Source organism: Homarus americanus, unplaced genomic scaffold (genome assembly GCF_018991925.1).
Source record: "Homarus americanus isolate GMGI-L3 unplaced genomic scaffold, GMGI_Hamer_2.0 scaffold11062, whole genome shotgun sequence".
NCBI lineage: Eukaryota > Metazoa > Arthropoda > Malacostraca > Decapoda > Nephropidae > Homarus > Homarus americanus.
Window position 1 is genome coordinate 168,539 of NW_024731951.1, and position 17,542 is coordinate 186,080.

General features: G+C 42.1%; 1 protein-coding gene across 1 annotated transcript in view; it reads left to right on the forward strand.

Annotated features, from left to right (window-relative positions):
* The window catches only part of LOC121868091, a 47,589-nt gene that overhangs the window by 20,451 nt on the left and 9,596 nt on the right, over positions 1–17,542 (forward strand). Inside the window, exons 2-3 of the mRNA XM_042368362.1 lie at positions 13,681–13,723; positions 14,369–14,495. Coding sequence (XP_042224296.1) covers positions 13,681–13,723; positions 14,369–14,495 — 170 coding nt within the window. The remainder of the gene's footprint in view (positions 1–13,680; positions 13,724–14,368; positions 14,496–17,542) is intronic.

Sequence of the window (17,542 nt, forward strand, 5' to 3'; positions counted from 1 at the left end):
AAGACCTGACATTTTTCTGTGGTCGAGTTTTTAATTATTTGGCCTTATTTTTCTCTCTCTCATCTTTATATCTTCTGGGGGGTTTTTTTGTCACATTCTTCATTTTGTTTTTCTCTTTCGATTCGTTTCTGTTCTTCGCTCTGCCTCTTTTACTTTTTTGTTTCTTCCTTTTTCTCTCTTTCTCGCCTTCTTCATTTCTCTTTCTGTCTCTGTCTCTTTTGCTTTCTCCTTTCTCTCATTCTTCCTTTCTTCTTTCTTCCTCTTATCTCCCTTTTTATTCACTCTATCTCCCTATATCCCAGAGTGAGCTATCAAGGCATTCCCACGTATCTTATTTTGCTGCCGTTTCTAATTTATGCTTTAAAACGTGTACACATATTGCACACTAGAAGTACACATAATGCACACTAGAAGTACACATAATGCACACTAGAAGTACACATAATGCACACTAGAAGTACACATATTGCACACTAGAAGTACACATATTCCACACTATTATCTAGATCAACCTAAATATAAGACAAATCCTTCCTTAAGGCTCATAAAATTATAAATAATAAATTATACACACATTCAGCTGCCAATTTAATCTTCTTAGTTTCCCCTAAAAAATAATTTAAAGAGGGTAAAATCCAGTTTTCTTTCAACATGAACGATTTGTTCATATGTTCCTATTCATCCTTTTATCTTCCCTGGTTGTCATTATGTAGGTCTTATAATCTCCTCAAAAGTCTAATAATAATGTGTTAGTCAAGGATATTTTCCGGAGTATAATATCGTGTGGGTTTAACAGAGGCACAAAGAGCAGGTAGTTGTATATGATATGTTAAGAGTCTCGCTGAAGGATAATGTGCAGGTAGAAAACTGGTCGAGTGATTGGAAAATGTTTACTGTCTCTTGTGATCAGCTGATGCACTTTTGTTTATGCGCGCGCTTTTCTATTGATTATTTTTCTCGCGGGCTTTTTTCTATTTTTTCGGTTCGCGAGCTTTTAATCAAACACTATTTTTTTTTCTCCATAGAACGTCATTCAATTATGCTCTTGGAGTTTTATTAAAACTATCGTTCTTGTGTGGGGATTTACAGGTATGTACACACCTTTAGTTTGGCATTTACACTACCTGGAGGTATATTATTGTGGTAACAGTTCGTAATTATATAAATTGTACAGGTGGCGACTTCACTGCACATTTATTCGGGTTTCTTATATATTATATATAATTTGAGTATCATGGTTATTATAGAGTTGAATACCTACCACTCACTCACACACAACCACGCACGCACACTAATCACACACGGCGATACAGTGAGTGTAACGCAATATTGTTACTGGGAACATAAGTGGTTAACGAGAACGTCTTATCACCTGTTGTGTTCACCTGCCATCACCTCCGTGACCCAGCCGCCGCTGACACCTGTAAAATCACGGCATCACACACACACCACCTTCCTTACACAACACGAGCCATTATAATTGTATTAAGCTGAATCAGTGAGCTTCGTTTTGGCACCACTAACAACGGCTCATAAAAAAGTAAGAATTGCTTGCTGAATCAACTAAATTCCTCTCAAATACCACTGAATTCTATAATAAAAAAAATCTGAAAACTACAATTGAATGAACCTTTATGGAAATTACTCGTCTCTCTGGTATACATTCCGGTCAAGGTTGTTGAGATGAAATTATATGAAATCGAGCGATGAATTTTGAGTCAGCTGATTGAGTCGAGGGGGTGGAAATTTCTTTACCATTATTTATAGTGGGAGTCGCCAGGCCAGACGCAACCCAAGTCATTAGCGGCCATCGTAAACACGTGTCTATGGCCGGGTGACGGACGGGCGAGAGTCACGTGATGCCTTCAAGAGGTCTTTGCCTTTGGAGAGCCCCTGAACAAGCATTATCAAGCATAGAGTACACTGTAGTGGCGGGAATGGGGGCCCCTGAACAAGCCTTATCAAGCAAAGCAAGACTAAAGAATACATATGGAGGAATTACTCACACAAGCTATTTCTTAAAGTGGGAATACTGCAGTAGGTGAATTCAGGTATATACAGTAACTATAATCAAGGGGGTGGAGCAGGAGGAGGGGGTGGAAGAGGAAGTGTGGGGTGGTGGAGCAGGAGGAGGGGGTGGAAGAGGAAGTGTGGGGTGGTGGAGCAGGAGAAGGGGTGGAAGAGGAAGTGTGGGGTGGTGGAGCAGGAGGAGGGGGGAAGAGGAAGTGTGGGGGTGGTGGAGCAGGAGGAGGGGGTGGAAGAGGAAGTGTGGGGGTGGTGGAGCAGGAGGAAGGGTGGAAGAGGAAGTGTGGGGGTGGTGGAGCAGGAGAAGGGGGTGAAGAGGAAGTGTGGGGGGAAGAGAAGTGGGGGTGGAGAGAAGTGTGGGGTGGTGGAGCAGGAGGAGGGGGGTGGAAGAGGATAACAAGGAAGTTGTGGAGGGAGAGAAGGACACAGTACTTGACGAGACGAGTGGACAAGCATTGGGCACACTGGCTGAGACAACTTGTTTGGGTGATGCTGAGAGACGTACACACACACACACCTCCTCTCACTCAGCTCGCAGGTGAGGTAAAGTGTATCGTCTTGAGGATGCAGTCTCAAGGTAGAGGCAAGAAATTTATAATGAATTGATGATGATGATGGTGATGATATGATGATATGATGATGATGATATAATGATGATGATGATATGATGATGATAATATGATGGTGATGATGATAATGATATGATGATGATGATATGATGATGATAATGATATGATGATGATGATATGATGATGATGATATGATGATGATGATTATGATAATATGATGATGATGATGATAATAATATGATGATGATGATGAGATGGTGTTGTTTGGTCTAGTGTTACCGGATGTTTAGTGTGTGTGTGTGTGTGTGTGTGTGTGTGTGTGTGTGTCTCTCTCTCTCTCTCTCTCTCTCTCTCTCTCTCTCTTTTATTCACCCTCTTTTTCATCCTCAATCTATCTCCCTCTCTTCTTCATCCCTCTCTCTGTCCCCCCCTTTCTCCTTCATTATCTCCCTTTCCACTTCCCTCTCTTCTTCATCCCTCTCCCCCACACAACAGGCGGGTTGGCCACTTAGTGCTACCGACCCACCATAGTATAGTAACACAACTAGACTGTCTATACTAATGGTAAATATATTCATAGCTCGTGCGGCAACGATCTAACTAATTGCTATCACCACAGATTCTCAAGAGGCTCGTAGAGAAATAGTAGGTTTTTGTTTTTTTTTGTTTTTGTAGCTTGGGAAAAGGAATATACTTCGTTATTTTATATTGGTTTAATTTTTAGAGTACTGGTTTAATTTTTAGAGTACTGGTTTATTTTTTAGAGTACTGGTTTATTTTTTAGAGTATTGGTTTATTTTTTAGAGTACTGGTTTAATATTTGAGTATTGGTTTACTTTTTAGAGTATTGGTTTATTTTTTAGAGTACTGGTTTAACTTTTGAAGTATTGGTTTAATTTTACCTTCATCTATCTTTAAAGTGTGTCTACCTTCACTGATGTTGGTCTGTTGAATATATTACAAGTATATCGTTTAGGTTAAGTTAGATCAGCTAGGTTTACATCACAAGTTAGGTGAAAAAATTATCATACAGGGCTTTAGGAATCGATTTTTTGGCGGATTTGGCATCCTGTGTACCGCCGGCAAGACCGTGGGCTCGTAACACTCTTACATTGTGATGCGTCCAGACATATCAGTTAATTGAGAAGAATGTTGAACAAACTAATCTTTTTCAGAAATTAATTAATGTTCACTGCTTTACATGTTAGATACGTCCTTACTACCTCTGTTAAGTGGGGTAGATGGAACGAATACCCTTGAGGTACTTAAGACAATATAACTAGTTAAGACGAGAGCTTTTGAGAAGCCATTTTACATTACCTTACGATATTAACTTACGATATTAACTTACGATACTTTCTCATATCAATAGTTAAGTACATAATACCGAAGGACCTTTGAGAATCTGCCTATGTGCCTAAACTTAAGAGAACTTCTCACAACACCAGTTTAAGAGAGAGAGAGAGAGAGAGAGAGAGAGAGAGAGAGAGAGAGAGAGAGAGAGAGAGAGATATAGAAATATCGAGAAAAAATAGAAAGAACGAGAGAAAAAAGTAGAAAGAGAGAGAGAGAGAGAGAGAGAGAGAGAGAGAGAGAGAGAGAGAGAGAGAGAGAGTACACAGACAGACACACATTAACCCCGCCTCATAATCAGTGGCATACCCTCAGACTGTCAACACTCACTCATGACAATTTATTCTGTATATCGACATTACTTTTTTTTTAAACCAGATCAACTAGTTCTTATAATTATTTGTCTTCAGGGGTAATTAATGTTTTTTTTTTTTTGGTTTTGTTCGTAAAAGTAATTTTTTTTAGGTAAACATCAGTAGCAGTTAGTGGGTATTTTTTTTTCATAATTTTTCGCCCTTTTTGTCAATCCAAATTATTTTTATTTTTTTTATCAATTGGTGTTATTTTTTATCTACTAGTTTAAAGTAGTAGGAATTACCATTATCCAATTCCTGTTATCCCCAAAGTAATAATTTCTATGAGGTGGTTTAGAATCATTCAATCTTAAAGTACTAATTTATATAATTTGGTTTAGTTCCTGTAAAAATCCAAAGTAGTAATTTCTAGAAAGTGGTCAATAATTTTCTATCCTCATTGTAGTAATTTTCTATGAGCTGGCGAAGAATAAATTCAGTCCCAAAGTGGTCATTCGAGATCATAAGTGACTAAAATTCACAACCGGACTGACCTTGTAGTATAATAAATAAAGTCAGCCAACTAACCTGTTCTGTAAGTGTGGACGCCTCACCTGACAGTGTAACATGGGAAAACTGGTCTGTTGTTGTGTGTTAATGAAGAGAGAGAGAGAGAGAGAGAGAGAGAGAGAGAGAGAGAGAGAGAGAACTAAGAAGAAGGAGGAGGAGGAAGATATCAAAGAAGAAGAAGAAGAATGCACACGGACAGAAAACATCACCAACGCACACCTGAAATCACCTGAGATTACCACCTAATTACACCTCACCTGCCGCGCCTATCTCACCTGTCTCTTGCAAATCACCTCCTCTCCTACCACCACCCCACCTCATCTTATCGTCACCCAAAGACTCCTCAACAGGCCTGTGGGAGTGCGATGGATACCACAGGAAGCCGCTAAACCTGGAGATCATTTGAGGTGATAAGGAGACATCTAATGGCGAATGCGTGCTGGTGGAGAGATGAACATCACTGAACACGTGTTTTTGTTTTTTTGTAAAAGACGAGACTAGAGGATGGAGGGGGAGGGGGAGGGGTTAAAATGTCTTAGTGTCTGGGTGTTGGTATAGGTGATTTGTGTTGGATGTGTTTTGTGTTATGATAAGAAAAACTGTTTGGGTGTTTGGTTTGTGTAAGTTATGTGTTGATAAAAAAAAGTGGTTTGTGTAGGTGCGTGGTTTGTGTAGGGGCGTGGTTGATATAGGGGGCGTGGTTTGTGTAGGGGCGTGGTTGTTATAGGGGCGTGGTTGATGTAGGGGGCGTGGTTTGTGTAGGTGCGTGGTTTGTGTAGAGGGCGTGGTTTGTGTAGGGGCGTGGTTGATGTGGGGGGGCGTGGTTTGTGTAGGGCGTGTGGTTTGTGTAGAGCGTGTGTGGTTTGTGTAGGGCGTGTGGTTGATGTAGGGGCGTGGTTTGTGTAGGGGGCGTGGTTGGTGTAGGGCATGCGTAGGGGGCGTGGTTTGTGTAGGGCGTGGTTGGTGTAGGGAGCGTGGTTGGTGTAGGGAGCGTGGTTGGTATAGGGAGCGTGGTTGGTATAGGGGCGTGGTTGGTGTAGGGGGCGTGGTTAATGTAGGGAGCGTGGTTGGTATAGGGAGCGTGGTTGGTATAGGGAGCGTGGTTGGTATAGGGAGCGTGGTTGGTATAGGGAGCGTGGTTGGTATAGGGAGCGTGGTTGGTATAGGGAGCGTGGTTAGTGTAAGGCGAGTTGGAAATGACTTGGGGAGATATGGGAGGAAAACACTGTCTCAATCTCTCATGTCAAGGCGATAAACTTCTTCACAACAACGACAGGTCTTCTTGTTTGCCCCTCAAATGTTGGTATGAGTTCGATGATAAACAACAACAACAACAACAACAACATCATCAACAACAACAACAATATAAACAACAACAACAACAATCAATAACTGTAACATCAACAACTACAATAGAAACAGCAACAAGAACATCTACAACATCAACATCTAATGAACGAATGTTTTTGTCATTCATGGTGTTTTGTGTGTGTGTGTGTATGTGTGTGTGTGTTTGTGTGTGTATGTTTGTGTGTGTATATGTGTATGTGTGTATGTGTGTGTGTATGTTTGTGTGTGTATATATGTGTGTGTATATGTGTGTGTGTGTATGTTTGTGTGTGTGTATGTTTGTGTATATGTGTGTGTGTATGTGTGTGTGTATGTGTGTGTGTATGTGTATTTATACGGGTCGTCTTCCTTCACATACACTGATATACAGATATGTTAATCTTGACACTTAAAACAAACAAACAAACACACGCTTTCTACAATCTCTGAGATATCATAGTTTGTTCCATAACATCTACAACACACAGCAGGTTTTATCGATGGCACACACACACACACACACACACACACACACACACACACACGAGGTTCTATACCCTTTAAATCACAGCGCTAAGATAAATTGATTCCTGAGCTGAGACAAATTTATTCCTAAGCTGAGAGAAATTTATTACTGAGCTGAGAGAAATTTATTCCAGAGCTGAGACAAATTTATTCCTGAGCTGAGACAAATTTATTCCTGAGCTGAGACAAATTTATTCCTGAGCTGAGACAAATTTTCATCTACCTTCTCCTGTGCTGAGGGAACCTAAGGTGACGGGTGAGGGGCCCCGCGTCGCTAACATATCTTACCTGAGATACTGTTTTGATTATCAGCTGTTATCTAGTCATGTCAAGCGATAATGACAGGTGCGGTGAGCGTTTGTCTGTCGTGGAATGTGATGGGAGAGGGGAGGGGGGAATGGGGTGATGGGGAAGGGGAAGGTAGGTGGGTGGGGAAGGGAAGGTAGGGTGGGTGGGGAAGGGAAGGGGTGATAGGGAAGGGTAGGGAAGGGGGTGATTGGGTAGGGGAAGGGGTGATAGGGTAGGGGAAGGGGTGATTGGGAAGGGTAGGGGAAGGGGTGATATGGAAGAAGGGGAAGGTAGGGGGAAGGAGATGATGAAGAAAAGGATGATGGGGAGAGGTAGAGGGAAGGGTGGGTGATGGGGAAGGGGAGGGGTGATGGGGAAGGGGGTGATGGGGTGAGGAAGGGGGTGATGGGGTGGGGAAGGGAGGGGAATTGAGGTAAAAGGGGATTTCTTCTCCTATCTTTCCCTCCTTTCCTCTCCTTACCTTTCTATCTTCTCACCCTCTCCAGTAGGTAGTAGGCAGCTACCAAACAGGGAGGTACTACCGCCTGGGGAGATATTGGAAGCATAATGTGTTGTCTAATGGTAGACCCTGCTGCCATATGGCATCACGAAAATTGTGACCAAGTCCCAGGTTGCTGATCTGACTTTCTGCCTCATTTATACACAATTGCAGGGTCTCAATTGTTTCTCTTACTTTGACGACACAACATACATATATTGTTTCTCACTTTTGATTTTTTTTAATTTTGTATTTCTTTATGATTCTTTATTATTATTATTATTATTATTATTATTATTATTATTATTATTATTATTATTACATTTTCGCCCCCCAGGCCCCGATGTGGGTCAGTGACCTGTGTCCGGGTGGGCTAATCCCCGTAAAAAAAAATAAATAAAAACCCTCTCCTCCCTCTCTCCCACCCACCCTTTCTCTCCTTCCCTCCCCCATTCTCTCCTCTTCTATCCATCCATTCCTCCTACCATCCCACCCTTTCTCTCCCTTCATCTCTCCCCTCCCTTCCATACACTCACTTACGTGTACCCTTCCCTTCTCCCCCCTCCCACAATCACCACCCTTGTATCCAAACACCCCCCCTACCCCTCCCATATTTATGACGTCAAAGGGAGGAAGGGGGTCGACACACACAAGATAAGAACAAGGATGCGGCAATTCTCTCTTAATATCTCTATCTCTCTCCCCCTTTAATCTCATCTTCTCCCTGTGTCTCATGTTTCTTGGTATCGTTTTATTTCTCATTGTCTCTCTCTTTTAAGTTCTCCTTTCTATCATTATTATTCTCTCACTTTCTTCTCTATTGCTCTTCTATCTCTCATCAATATCTCTCTCTCTCTCTTAATATCTCTCCCATATCTCTTGACCTTCTTCCTATTTCTCACCACACGTAGGTATCTATCTCCCTTACCTCTCATCCTCCCTCGTTATTTTGTATCTCAATCTATAATCTCTTATGTCTCCCTTATGTCATTCTCATTTCCCAGTCTCTCCTCTGTGTCCCACCATCATTCTCTTAATATGTCTCTTCTCCCTCATTCTCATATCCCCTATTATCTCTTATTGTCCGTATGTCTCTTTGTTTTCCTATCTCTTTCCCCACATTTTTATAGTTTTTTATTTTGGTTCCCGTTTTCTGTGAGAGCTTCCACCATTTACGTCACGCGGCGAGCTAAAGAATTACTACAGTGATATCAACTCTCTTGACGTCGCCAGCCAGTGAGTGGTGGTGTGATCGCCAATCAATCATCCTGTCGCTCGTGACCTCAGCCACCATCTGACAGGTAGATTGACTGTCGCTACCTGGATTTGATAGGTAGAATGACTGTCGTAAAGGCTCAGTCAGCTTCTTCTCTACACCATCCAGAGACAGACAGACAGACAGACAGAGACAGACAGACAGACAGACAGACACTTTCTCAACACATTTGTCCTGGATATAATAAAAGTTTTCCACAAAATTATAACATACATACAACATACACTCAACATACATACTTTTCCTTACACAACTAAGGAGAAGTGGTGCTCCATACACTATATATAGGATAGTATTAATATATGAGGCAATACGATACAGTGGTCAGTATTGTGTGACCCGTTATCTCGGTCAGCCCTCAGAGATATACTCTGATATAACGATATATTACCCGGGTAAAGACAGAAGATCAAGGTCGTTATAGAGGATTAAAATTAACTAACATCTCACTCTTAGGTTTAATTAGGAACATCTGGAGTTTATTTCACCTCAAGTCTAAACACCCTAATACTAACCTAACCTAACCTAAACACCCTAACACTAACACTAACCTTAAACACTAAACACTAACAACTGACCTAACACTAACCTAACTAACTAACCTAACCTAACACTACTAACCTAACACTAACCTAACACTAACCACCTCATGACTAAACAACCTAACACTAACCTAACACTAACTTAACCCTAACACTGACCTAACACTAACCTAACACTAACCTAACACTGACCTAACACTAACCTAACACTGACCTAACACTAACCTATTCTAATTCCCGTACGTTGCTTTTAATCGTCAGTTGAAATTACCTATGGGTTGTAGGAATGGCTAATCTTCACGTGTTCCTTAAATTCTAACGTATGTCTGTGGAAATTAAACCTCTATGTATATTACAGACTAACATTGAAACATGTAATTACAGATGACATTACTACTAACGCACATACACTTAAGTTAAACTGAAGAATGTTATCTCTCTCTCTCTCTCTCTCTCTCTCTCTCTCTCTCTCTCTCTCTCTTTTTCTCTACATATCGGCCAGGGTTGAAGGGGTATGGGAGAAGGGTGGGGTGGTTGGGGATGGGGTGGGGTTCGAACCGAGGTCCATTGGTGTGACGTGAGATGATAAGGACGAGGTATTCAAGGGAGGAGGAGACCCGCTGGAGTTGTAACAGATTGCGTCATGCTATTTAGAGTAACGCGACGTCAAGTTTTATCTGAAGGAGGTCGACGGAGGAGTACACACACACACATCCTGTTCTTCTTGAGATATGGTAATAAAGTATTTGGGACCGCCTGAGGATTCACTCCCACCCCCTCCCCCTAGTTTATATGACCTGACGATTCGTTCCTCCCATTGAAGATTCGCCTCTTAGCTTATTTAACCTGAAGATTCGCCTCCTAGTTTATTTCATCTGAATATTCACCTCAATTATGACGTATTTCACCCGAAGATTCGCCTCCCCTACCTTATTTCACCTGAAGATCAGTCATCCCAACGTTAAGACAAGTACAGTACCTACCTCTCGTCGCCCTGGTATATATGGCTACTTGGTAAGACTTATTTTGAATACAGGTTTAATCAATCGGCGGAATTTCTCCTTCATTGCCGATGAGTACGATAATGACGGTGATGATGATGGTGATGATAATGAAGACAATGATGATGGCGAGGACTCCAGAGACACAGTTCAATAGGGTGATGATTAAAGGGTATTACTTCATCATACATTGCCTCATCTGTAGTGAGTGGATGGGTCGGTGCACCAGTGGGGGTGATGTCAACACGGGTTTTCAAGGGAGATCACTACTTCCGTCTCTGGCGTGAGGAGGGGGGGGGTGAGGGGTGGGGAGACGGCGTAAGGGGGTTGGGGGGTGAGGGTGGTGGGGGTGAGGGGAGACGGCGTGAGGGGTGGGGGGAGGTGAGGGGAGACGAGGGGGCGGAGGTGGGGATGAGAGGAGGAGTTAACTAGACACCTCATATTCGTCACTTAACGTCTTAACTAAACACTGTACAAATTTTACACAACTCTCTAATCTGTCCATTCAAATTTGTTCCACTCTCTCTTTCTCCTTTTCTAATCATTCCTCACCTTCTCTGGAATGCCTCTAGATTTCCCCGTTACTGCCACTCACCTGTTCCCCGTTACTGCCACTTACCTGTTCCCCGTTCCTGCCACTCACCTGTTCCCCGTTACTGCCACTCACCTGTTCCCCGTTACTGCCACTCACCTGTTCCCCGTTACTGCCACTCACCTGTTCCCCGTTACTGCCACTCACCTGTTCCCCGTTACTGCCACTCACCTGTTCCCCGTTACTGTCACTCACCTGTTCCCCGCATACTTCCTCTTTATCGCCTTCTCTACCTTCCGATTAGCATTGCGTAGGTGTAATGATAACGTTCCGGGAAACACGATAACACATATAAACGTTGGTAACTCACATTCATCGTCAGTAGTTAGGAAGACCCCAAGGAGTAAACAAGGCAGACCCACCCATACGATTTGATTGTTTTTTTTTTTTTACCTTGTGTTTTCATTGGTCCATCGCGATCAAAGCAGGAGTTAAATAGTGTTTAGAACCCTACGCGACAGGTGCCAATTCAGGTGTATAGTGTTGTGTTAATTAAAGCGTTGCAACAGGTGATTGGTGTAGTGTTTCTCCGGTGAATAAGTGAAATGAGATGGAAGAGAAGAGAGGATTTAAGATTCAAAGGGTTTGTTAGGGTAAAGACCTTTTGAGTGGACTTGTAAAGGAGATCGAACGAGAGATACAGAGACAAGACGTGGTTGTGGCTCCGTCTGAACTCCCTACGACTACTACAACTACGACTGCTACCACTACTGCCACTTCGCCATGTAGTCGAGCCCCGAGCAAGGGGTAGAGTGGTTTACGGGTCTTCTGTGATGAATGACAAGTAGGTTAAGAATCATCCTCTACATGAGACCGTCCTCTTTCACCAATAACCTAAATATCGCCAAATGCTTCTAATATACTGTACATCGCGAATTCATACTTTTCTCATAACTATCGCGAAAACAACGAGTCTTTCCCAATTACACAGCAATCACAAAAATATTCTTTCCTCAATGAACAAATCTTGTATGTAATGTATTGAGCTTTGTCATATATTATCACACAGGTTTAATATGTCGTAGTTGAAACGTTGAAGATTTCTGGTCTTCTTCAATACGTTTAGATACGAAGAAAAAGTAACATTTATAAACAACTATATATTAACTTGTAAATATTAACACACATATATCAAGCAATAAATATCAACAAACATATACCGAGAAATCCTTATCAAATCATGAGATATCAAGAGAGACTTATCAACAAAGTCTCTCTCTAGATATCAACAAATTCCTTTCAACATCATCAATATCACTTAATCTATGTCGTAATAATCCCCAGTAAACAAACCCGCTACAGGTAATCGTCGTGCCCTCTGACCCTGTGTCATGTAATCCTCTTAAATAAATTCCTACCTTTTATCCCTTCAGATAAATCGTACTTAACTAACAATACCTATTACTATTATTTATCAATCCAAACAAAATCGTAACTCTTAATCCAAATTATATAAAACCAGTTAACAAATTACTCTCATTAAACCCATTATAAATACAAAGTCAACAAATAAACACCAGGTAATGAGGGTAATAAATGGAGTAAGTACATCTCTCACGTGTCTCACCTGTAATTAGCGGAGTCGTGGTTGTTTTTCAGGTATACGCCATTTTGGGTTTAGATCAGCTGATATATGTAAACAAAGAGAATGATAACAGAAATGTAATGAGAAGAAATATTACTTGCCCTCTTCTCCTCCCCCTCTTCTCTTCCTCCCCTTTTGTCTCTCCCTCCTGTCCTCCCCCTCCACCCCCCCTCTTCTCCTCCCCCTCTTCTCTTCCTCCCCCCTTTGTCTCTCCCTCCTGTCCTCCCCCTCTTCTCCTCCCCCTCTTCTCTTCCCCCCCCTTTGTCTCTCCCTCCTGTCCTTCCCCTCCACTCCTCCCCCTCTTCTCTCCCTCCCCTCTCCACTTACTCCACCTGCTAGCGTAGTAGCAATAGACTGGCTGCTAACTGGACTGGATTTATGTCTAGCTAATTGACCGTGCAATTAGATGGTTGACTGGTTGGCCGCATGAGTACTGACTGGTTAACTGTCTACCTTCGTGGGTGACAGGATGGGTGGCGATAGTAGCAAGGATAGTGGTGGCATGGGTGGTAGTAGTAGTGGTGGTCGGAATGTAGTGGCGGCAAGGGCGGTAATAGTAGTAGTAGTAGTAGTGTTATAGTAGTAGTAGTAGTAGTAGTAGTAGTAGTAGTAGTAGTGGTGGTAATAGTAGTGAACGGGGGGGCCCACAAGTTTGCCATGTCAATATTGACGTAGGTCACTTGACGCGGGGATCGCTGAGTCACTGGTGGTGGGGCGGGCGGGTAGCTGGTCTGTTGATGTTTCTCTCGTTCACTGTTTTGGCCACACTACTGCTGCTTAATAGCCATATACATATCTTTAGTACTAAGGAAACCTGTTCTAGTTACCCTCCCTACTACCCTCACCATCTTACGATCCTTTGAGAGAGAGATACGATATTTCTTGGCCTGACACCGGTTAATGACTCCAAAGATTCCTAAGTTAATATCCAAAGTTACGATACAGTCTCGGTGTAACTTGGACGCCATTATCTTTGCGTCTAGTTAAGGGGAAAATAGGAACTAACTAGCCAATATGAACCCCAAATTCTCTCAACAGATGGGCTAGTCTCGGCTAGACACCACTTAATAGCATACCTGACTACAACATACACAATTTACATCAAAAAAGCTAAAAACCAACAAACAATAATTAAACCAAAACCAATAATTAAACCAACTTGGATATAAATTACTTCTTAACAACCCATTAACTGCCCTATAAAAGCTAATGGCCTTGTTTCTTTCTTTGCAGACTGAGACACCTTGCCGTTATCCTGCTGGTTCTGCTCTTTGTGGTGAGTCAATTATAGCTTTTGGTAATTATAGCTTTTTAGTAATTTTTGCTTTGATAATTATAGCTTTTTATTATTTTGATATTGTAGTTTTTTAAGTTACCTTAGCTTTTTATCATTATAGTTTTTAATATCCTTAGCTTTTGATATATTTGTATCTTTTCGGAATGTTAGCTTTTTGATAATTATAGCTTTTAGGAATATTAGCTTTTAATAGTCGAAGCTGCGGATAGTTTTAGGCTGGAATAGTTTTTAACATCGGAGAAATGTTAGCGTTCGATAGCTTTGTCTTGAATCAATAAAGATATTAAATAGCTTTAGCTTTGACATTATTCTCTATCATCATCATCATCATCATCATCATTATTTCCCTTCACACTACGTCTTTTCCCTCACACTGACCCCTCACCTCTCATCGCCTCCCCTCACCCCCCTTTACCCCTCACACTGACTCCTGACCCTTCCCCTCACCTTGACTCCTCACCCCTCATCGCCTACCCTCATCCCTCACACTGACCTCACCTCTCATCCCTCCTCTCCTTACTGACCTCACCCTCCCTCCTCACACTCACTCCTCACACACTGACTCCTCACCCCTCACCCCACCCCTCACACTGACCCCTCACCATCTCTCCCCTCCCCTCACAGGTCTCAGCAATGGGTGGAAGCAATGATCGGTATAGATACTTCGCCTCAGCGTCTAACTCTGGCGTCTGCCTCTCGTTCAAGCACGGCGGCAACCTCACCGACTGTTGCAACAAAGACGACCACCTGCGTAAGTCTGCAACATTTTCCGTCATTTTTTTTTGCAACATCTTAAACAAGTCTTACGATAGGTATTTTTCTGCAATACTCTTTTATGATAATTTTAGTATTTATTTTATATATTTTTTTTTTTACATCTTTGCAATATCTATGTTGATTCATCTTTATTTTTTGCAATATTGTTATTTTTGTGCAATATACAGTACATTCATCAATAGCTTTTGTTGTTGCGATTTCTATCTCTTTTGCAATATTTATCGTTTTTTTTTCACCATTTGTGTTTTCCATTCTCCTTCTACCAAGCAAAACAAAGACACAAAAATACAATATCCTCCTCTTACCTTCCCTCCTATCCTCTCTCCCTTCCTCATTCCCTTCCTCCCATTCTCCCCTCCCTTCTTCACTCCCCCTCTTCCCCCCTTCCTTCCCCAGTGGTTATCGTAACGGACGGGCCGCGTACATATCGTAAAAGAGGAGTTACGAGACGAAGCCCACCTGCCACAGTATCGGATAAGGGGGAGGGGAAGGGGGAAGGGGGAAGATGGAGAGGAGGGGGGAAGGGGGAAGAGGAGGAGGAGGGGGGAAGGGGGAAGAGGAGGAGGAGGAAGGAAGGGGGGAGAAAGAGGAGGAAGGAAGGGGGGAGAAAGAGGAAGGAAGGGGAGAAAAAGGAAGGAAGGAAGAAAGGGAAGGAAGAGGGGGGATAGGAGGAAGGAAGGGGAGAAGGAGCAAGAGGGGGAAGAAGGAGCAAGAGGGGGAAGAAGGAAGGGAGAGGAGTAGCAAGGGGGGGGGGAGATGAGGAAGGGAAGAGGAGGAAGGGTAAGCAGGGTTTTCGGGTATTCGGTACCTTGTATGGCAACCCCTTTGATGCCATACAGGTAGTGGCAATTCACTCCTCTCTCAGCCCATATGAGAGAGAGAGAGAGAGAGAGAGAGAGAGAGAGAGTTAGCTTTTGTCTCATTGATTACAGGTGACCCAACGTTTTGCATACACATGTCGTCATTAGAGACAGGTAGGTCTGTTGACGCGGCGTAGAGACAGTGGCCGTCTGTTTACACGCGGCATTATCCTAGAAAGACAGATGCGTTACTGCCCTCCCGTCTCCTCCTCCTGTCAATGAGGATACTGGTTTAAATGTGTGTGTGTGTGTGTTTGTTTCTGTCTGTTTGCGTGTTTGTTTCTGTGGAATCGACTATGTTAATGCGAAATGATAAATCGTGTCATTATAATATTTTTTCCTTCTGTAGTTAAAACGAAAGAGCAATTACAAATATCACAATCTATAAAAAACAAACTTATTCTTGTGTGTGTGGTTTACCCCAGAGTAGATAAACCACCACAACAATACAAACACAAATAAAACCAAACCATCTCCTGTGTTTTTTTTTTTAAAGTTCGTCTGGAAGTAAAAAAAAAAATCGATGAAAAAAAATATTCAACAGGTATAATTTGCATATCGATACCTTAAATCAGTAAAGGTCTGAGTGATCGTTGGCTGAGACTACAAGAAGTTTTCTCCTCCTCCTCCTTAAATAACTCGTAAAACAAAGTGAATCGTTTCATTAGTTGATCAAGTGATTCGGATTAATAGTTGCTTTGAGTGATTCTTTTAAAACGGATTCGTTGAGTTGTTTTTAATTTATTCGATTTGTACCAAGCCCCCACACCCCCTCTACCCCCTCGGCTACCCCACCCCCCTCCCCAATTGTCTCTGGGTACAAAGAAGGGACTACTCAGTGGTGGCTTGTCTCTTTTGTTTGCTTTTGTTTGTTTATTTTCCTTCGTTTTTTTCCTTTCAGGGCGATATCGAGAGCAAGATGATGTTTGGACACAATTTTAGATTTTTTTTTTTTCTTTTTTTAGGAGAGTCGTGTCTTATGTTTTCAATGGCCTGGGTAGCGGTGTACATTGAACCTTCCAATCACTGCTCGTTCGGTTTGTCACCTCATCTCGTACAAGTAGCTCGTTTACTTGTCTAATGGTGTAATTCGTGAAACTTATTCGTTCTAGATGGTTGAAAAAAAATAAGTGGTTCGTTTTATTGTTGTGGTTCATGAAATTGAGTCGTCTGTTCAATTTCTTTCTTCAGGAAATTGGTTCAACTGATTCGTTCATAAGTCTCGTTCAAGATGCCTCGTTCACCACCTCCTCCCTCTCCCCTTAGTCACAACATCATTTTCCTCCCTCCCTCTTCCCCCTTTCTCCCCATAGGGCAATAGCTCCTTCCTCCCTCCCTCTTCCCCCTTTCTCCCCTTAGTTTAACATCTCCTACCTCCTCCTCTCTCCCTATTTTAAGTACTATCCCTCCCCCTCCCTCTCTCTACCCCCACTTCAACATCCCCTCCCTTCCCCCTCCCTCCCTACCCCTAGTTTAACACCTCTCTCCCCTCCCCATCTCTACCCTTACTTCAACACCTCCCACCCCCTCTCATTCCCTCTCCCACCTCAATATCGTAATTTTCATCCACTCTCCCGTTAACAGAATATATAATACCTCCGTTGAAAGAAAAAATATATAACGACACGCCCCGTTATATTATACGGGCCCATAATATATCCTAAACCCTGTTATATAACCCAAACTATATACGATAGAGTGATATATTTTATGATCCACAATAGGGGGGTTTTTCCTGTATCATATAAACTCCCGACAGTTCATTAATTCCTCCTACCCTGAGGAACTACCTGCCAGCCACCACCAAGCGTTTTCACCCTCTATCATCTAACCACCATTAGCTAAGATCATCTTGCTTCATATATCTTCAGTCTTTGGTAAGAGACAACGCCTTTGGTTAAGAGATTTGACAACAACACGTGGCGCCCCTCTCTCCCTTAAAACTATTTACTTATTAAAATATAATATAATAAAACAAATATAATGCAAGACTCTTATATAGCCGAGAATATATCCAGTACCTTGTTATATGAAGCGTAATATATATATAGCCAACGCCTTGTTAAAATGATATTAAACTCGTGAAACATACGATACCTTGTTAGTATAATAGATGAACGATAATTATAATCTATGAGAGAATATCAATTTGGCTTCACCT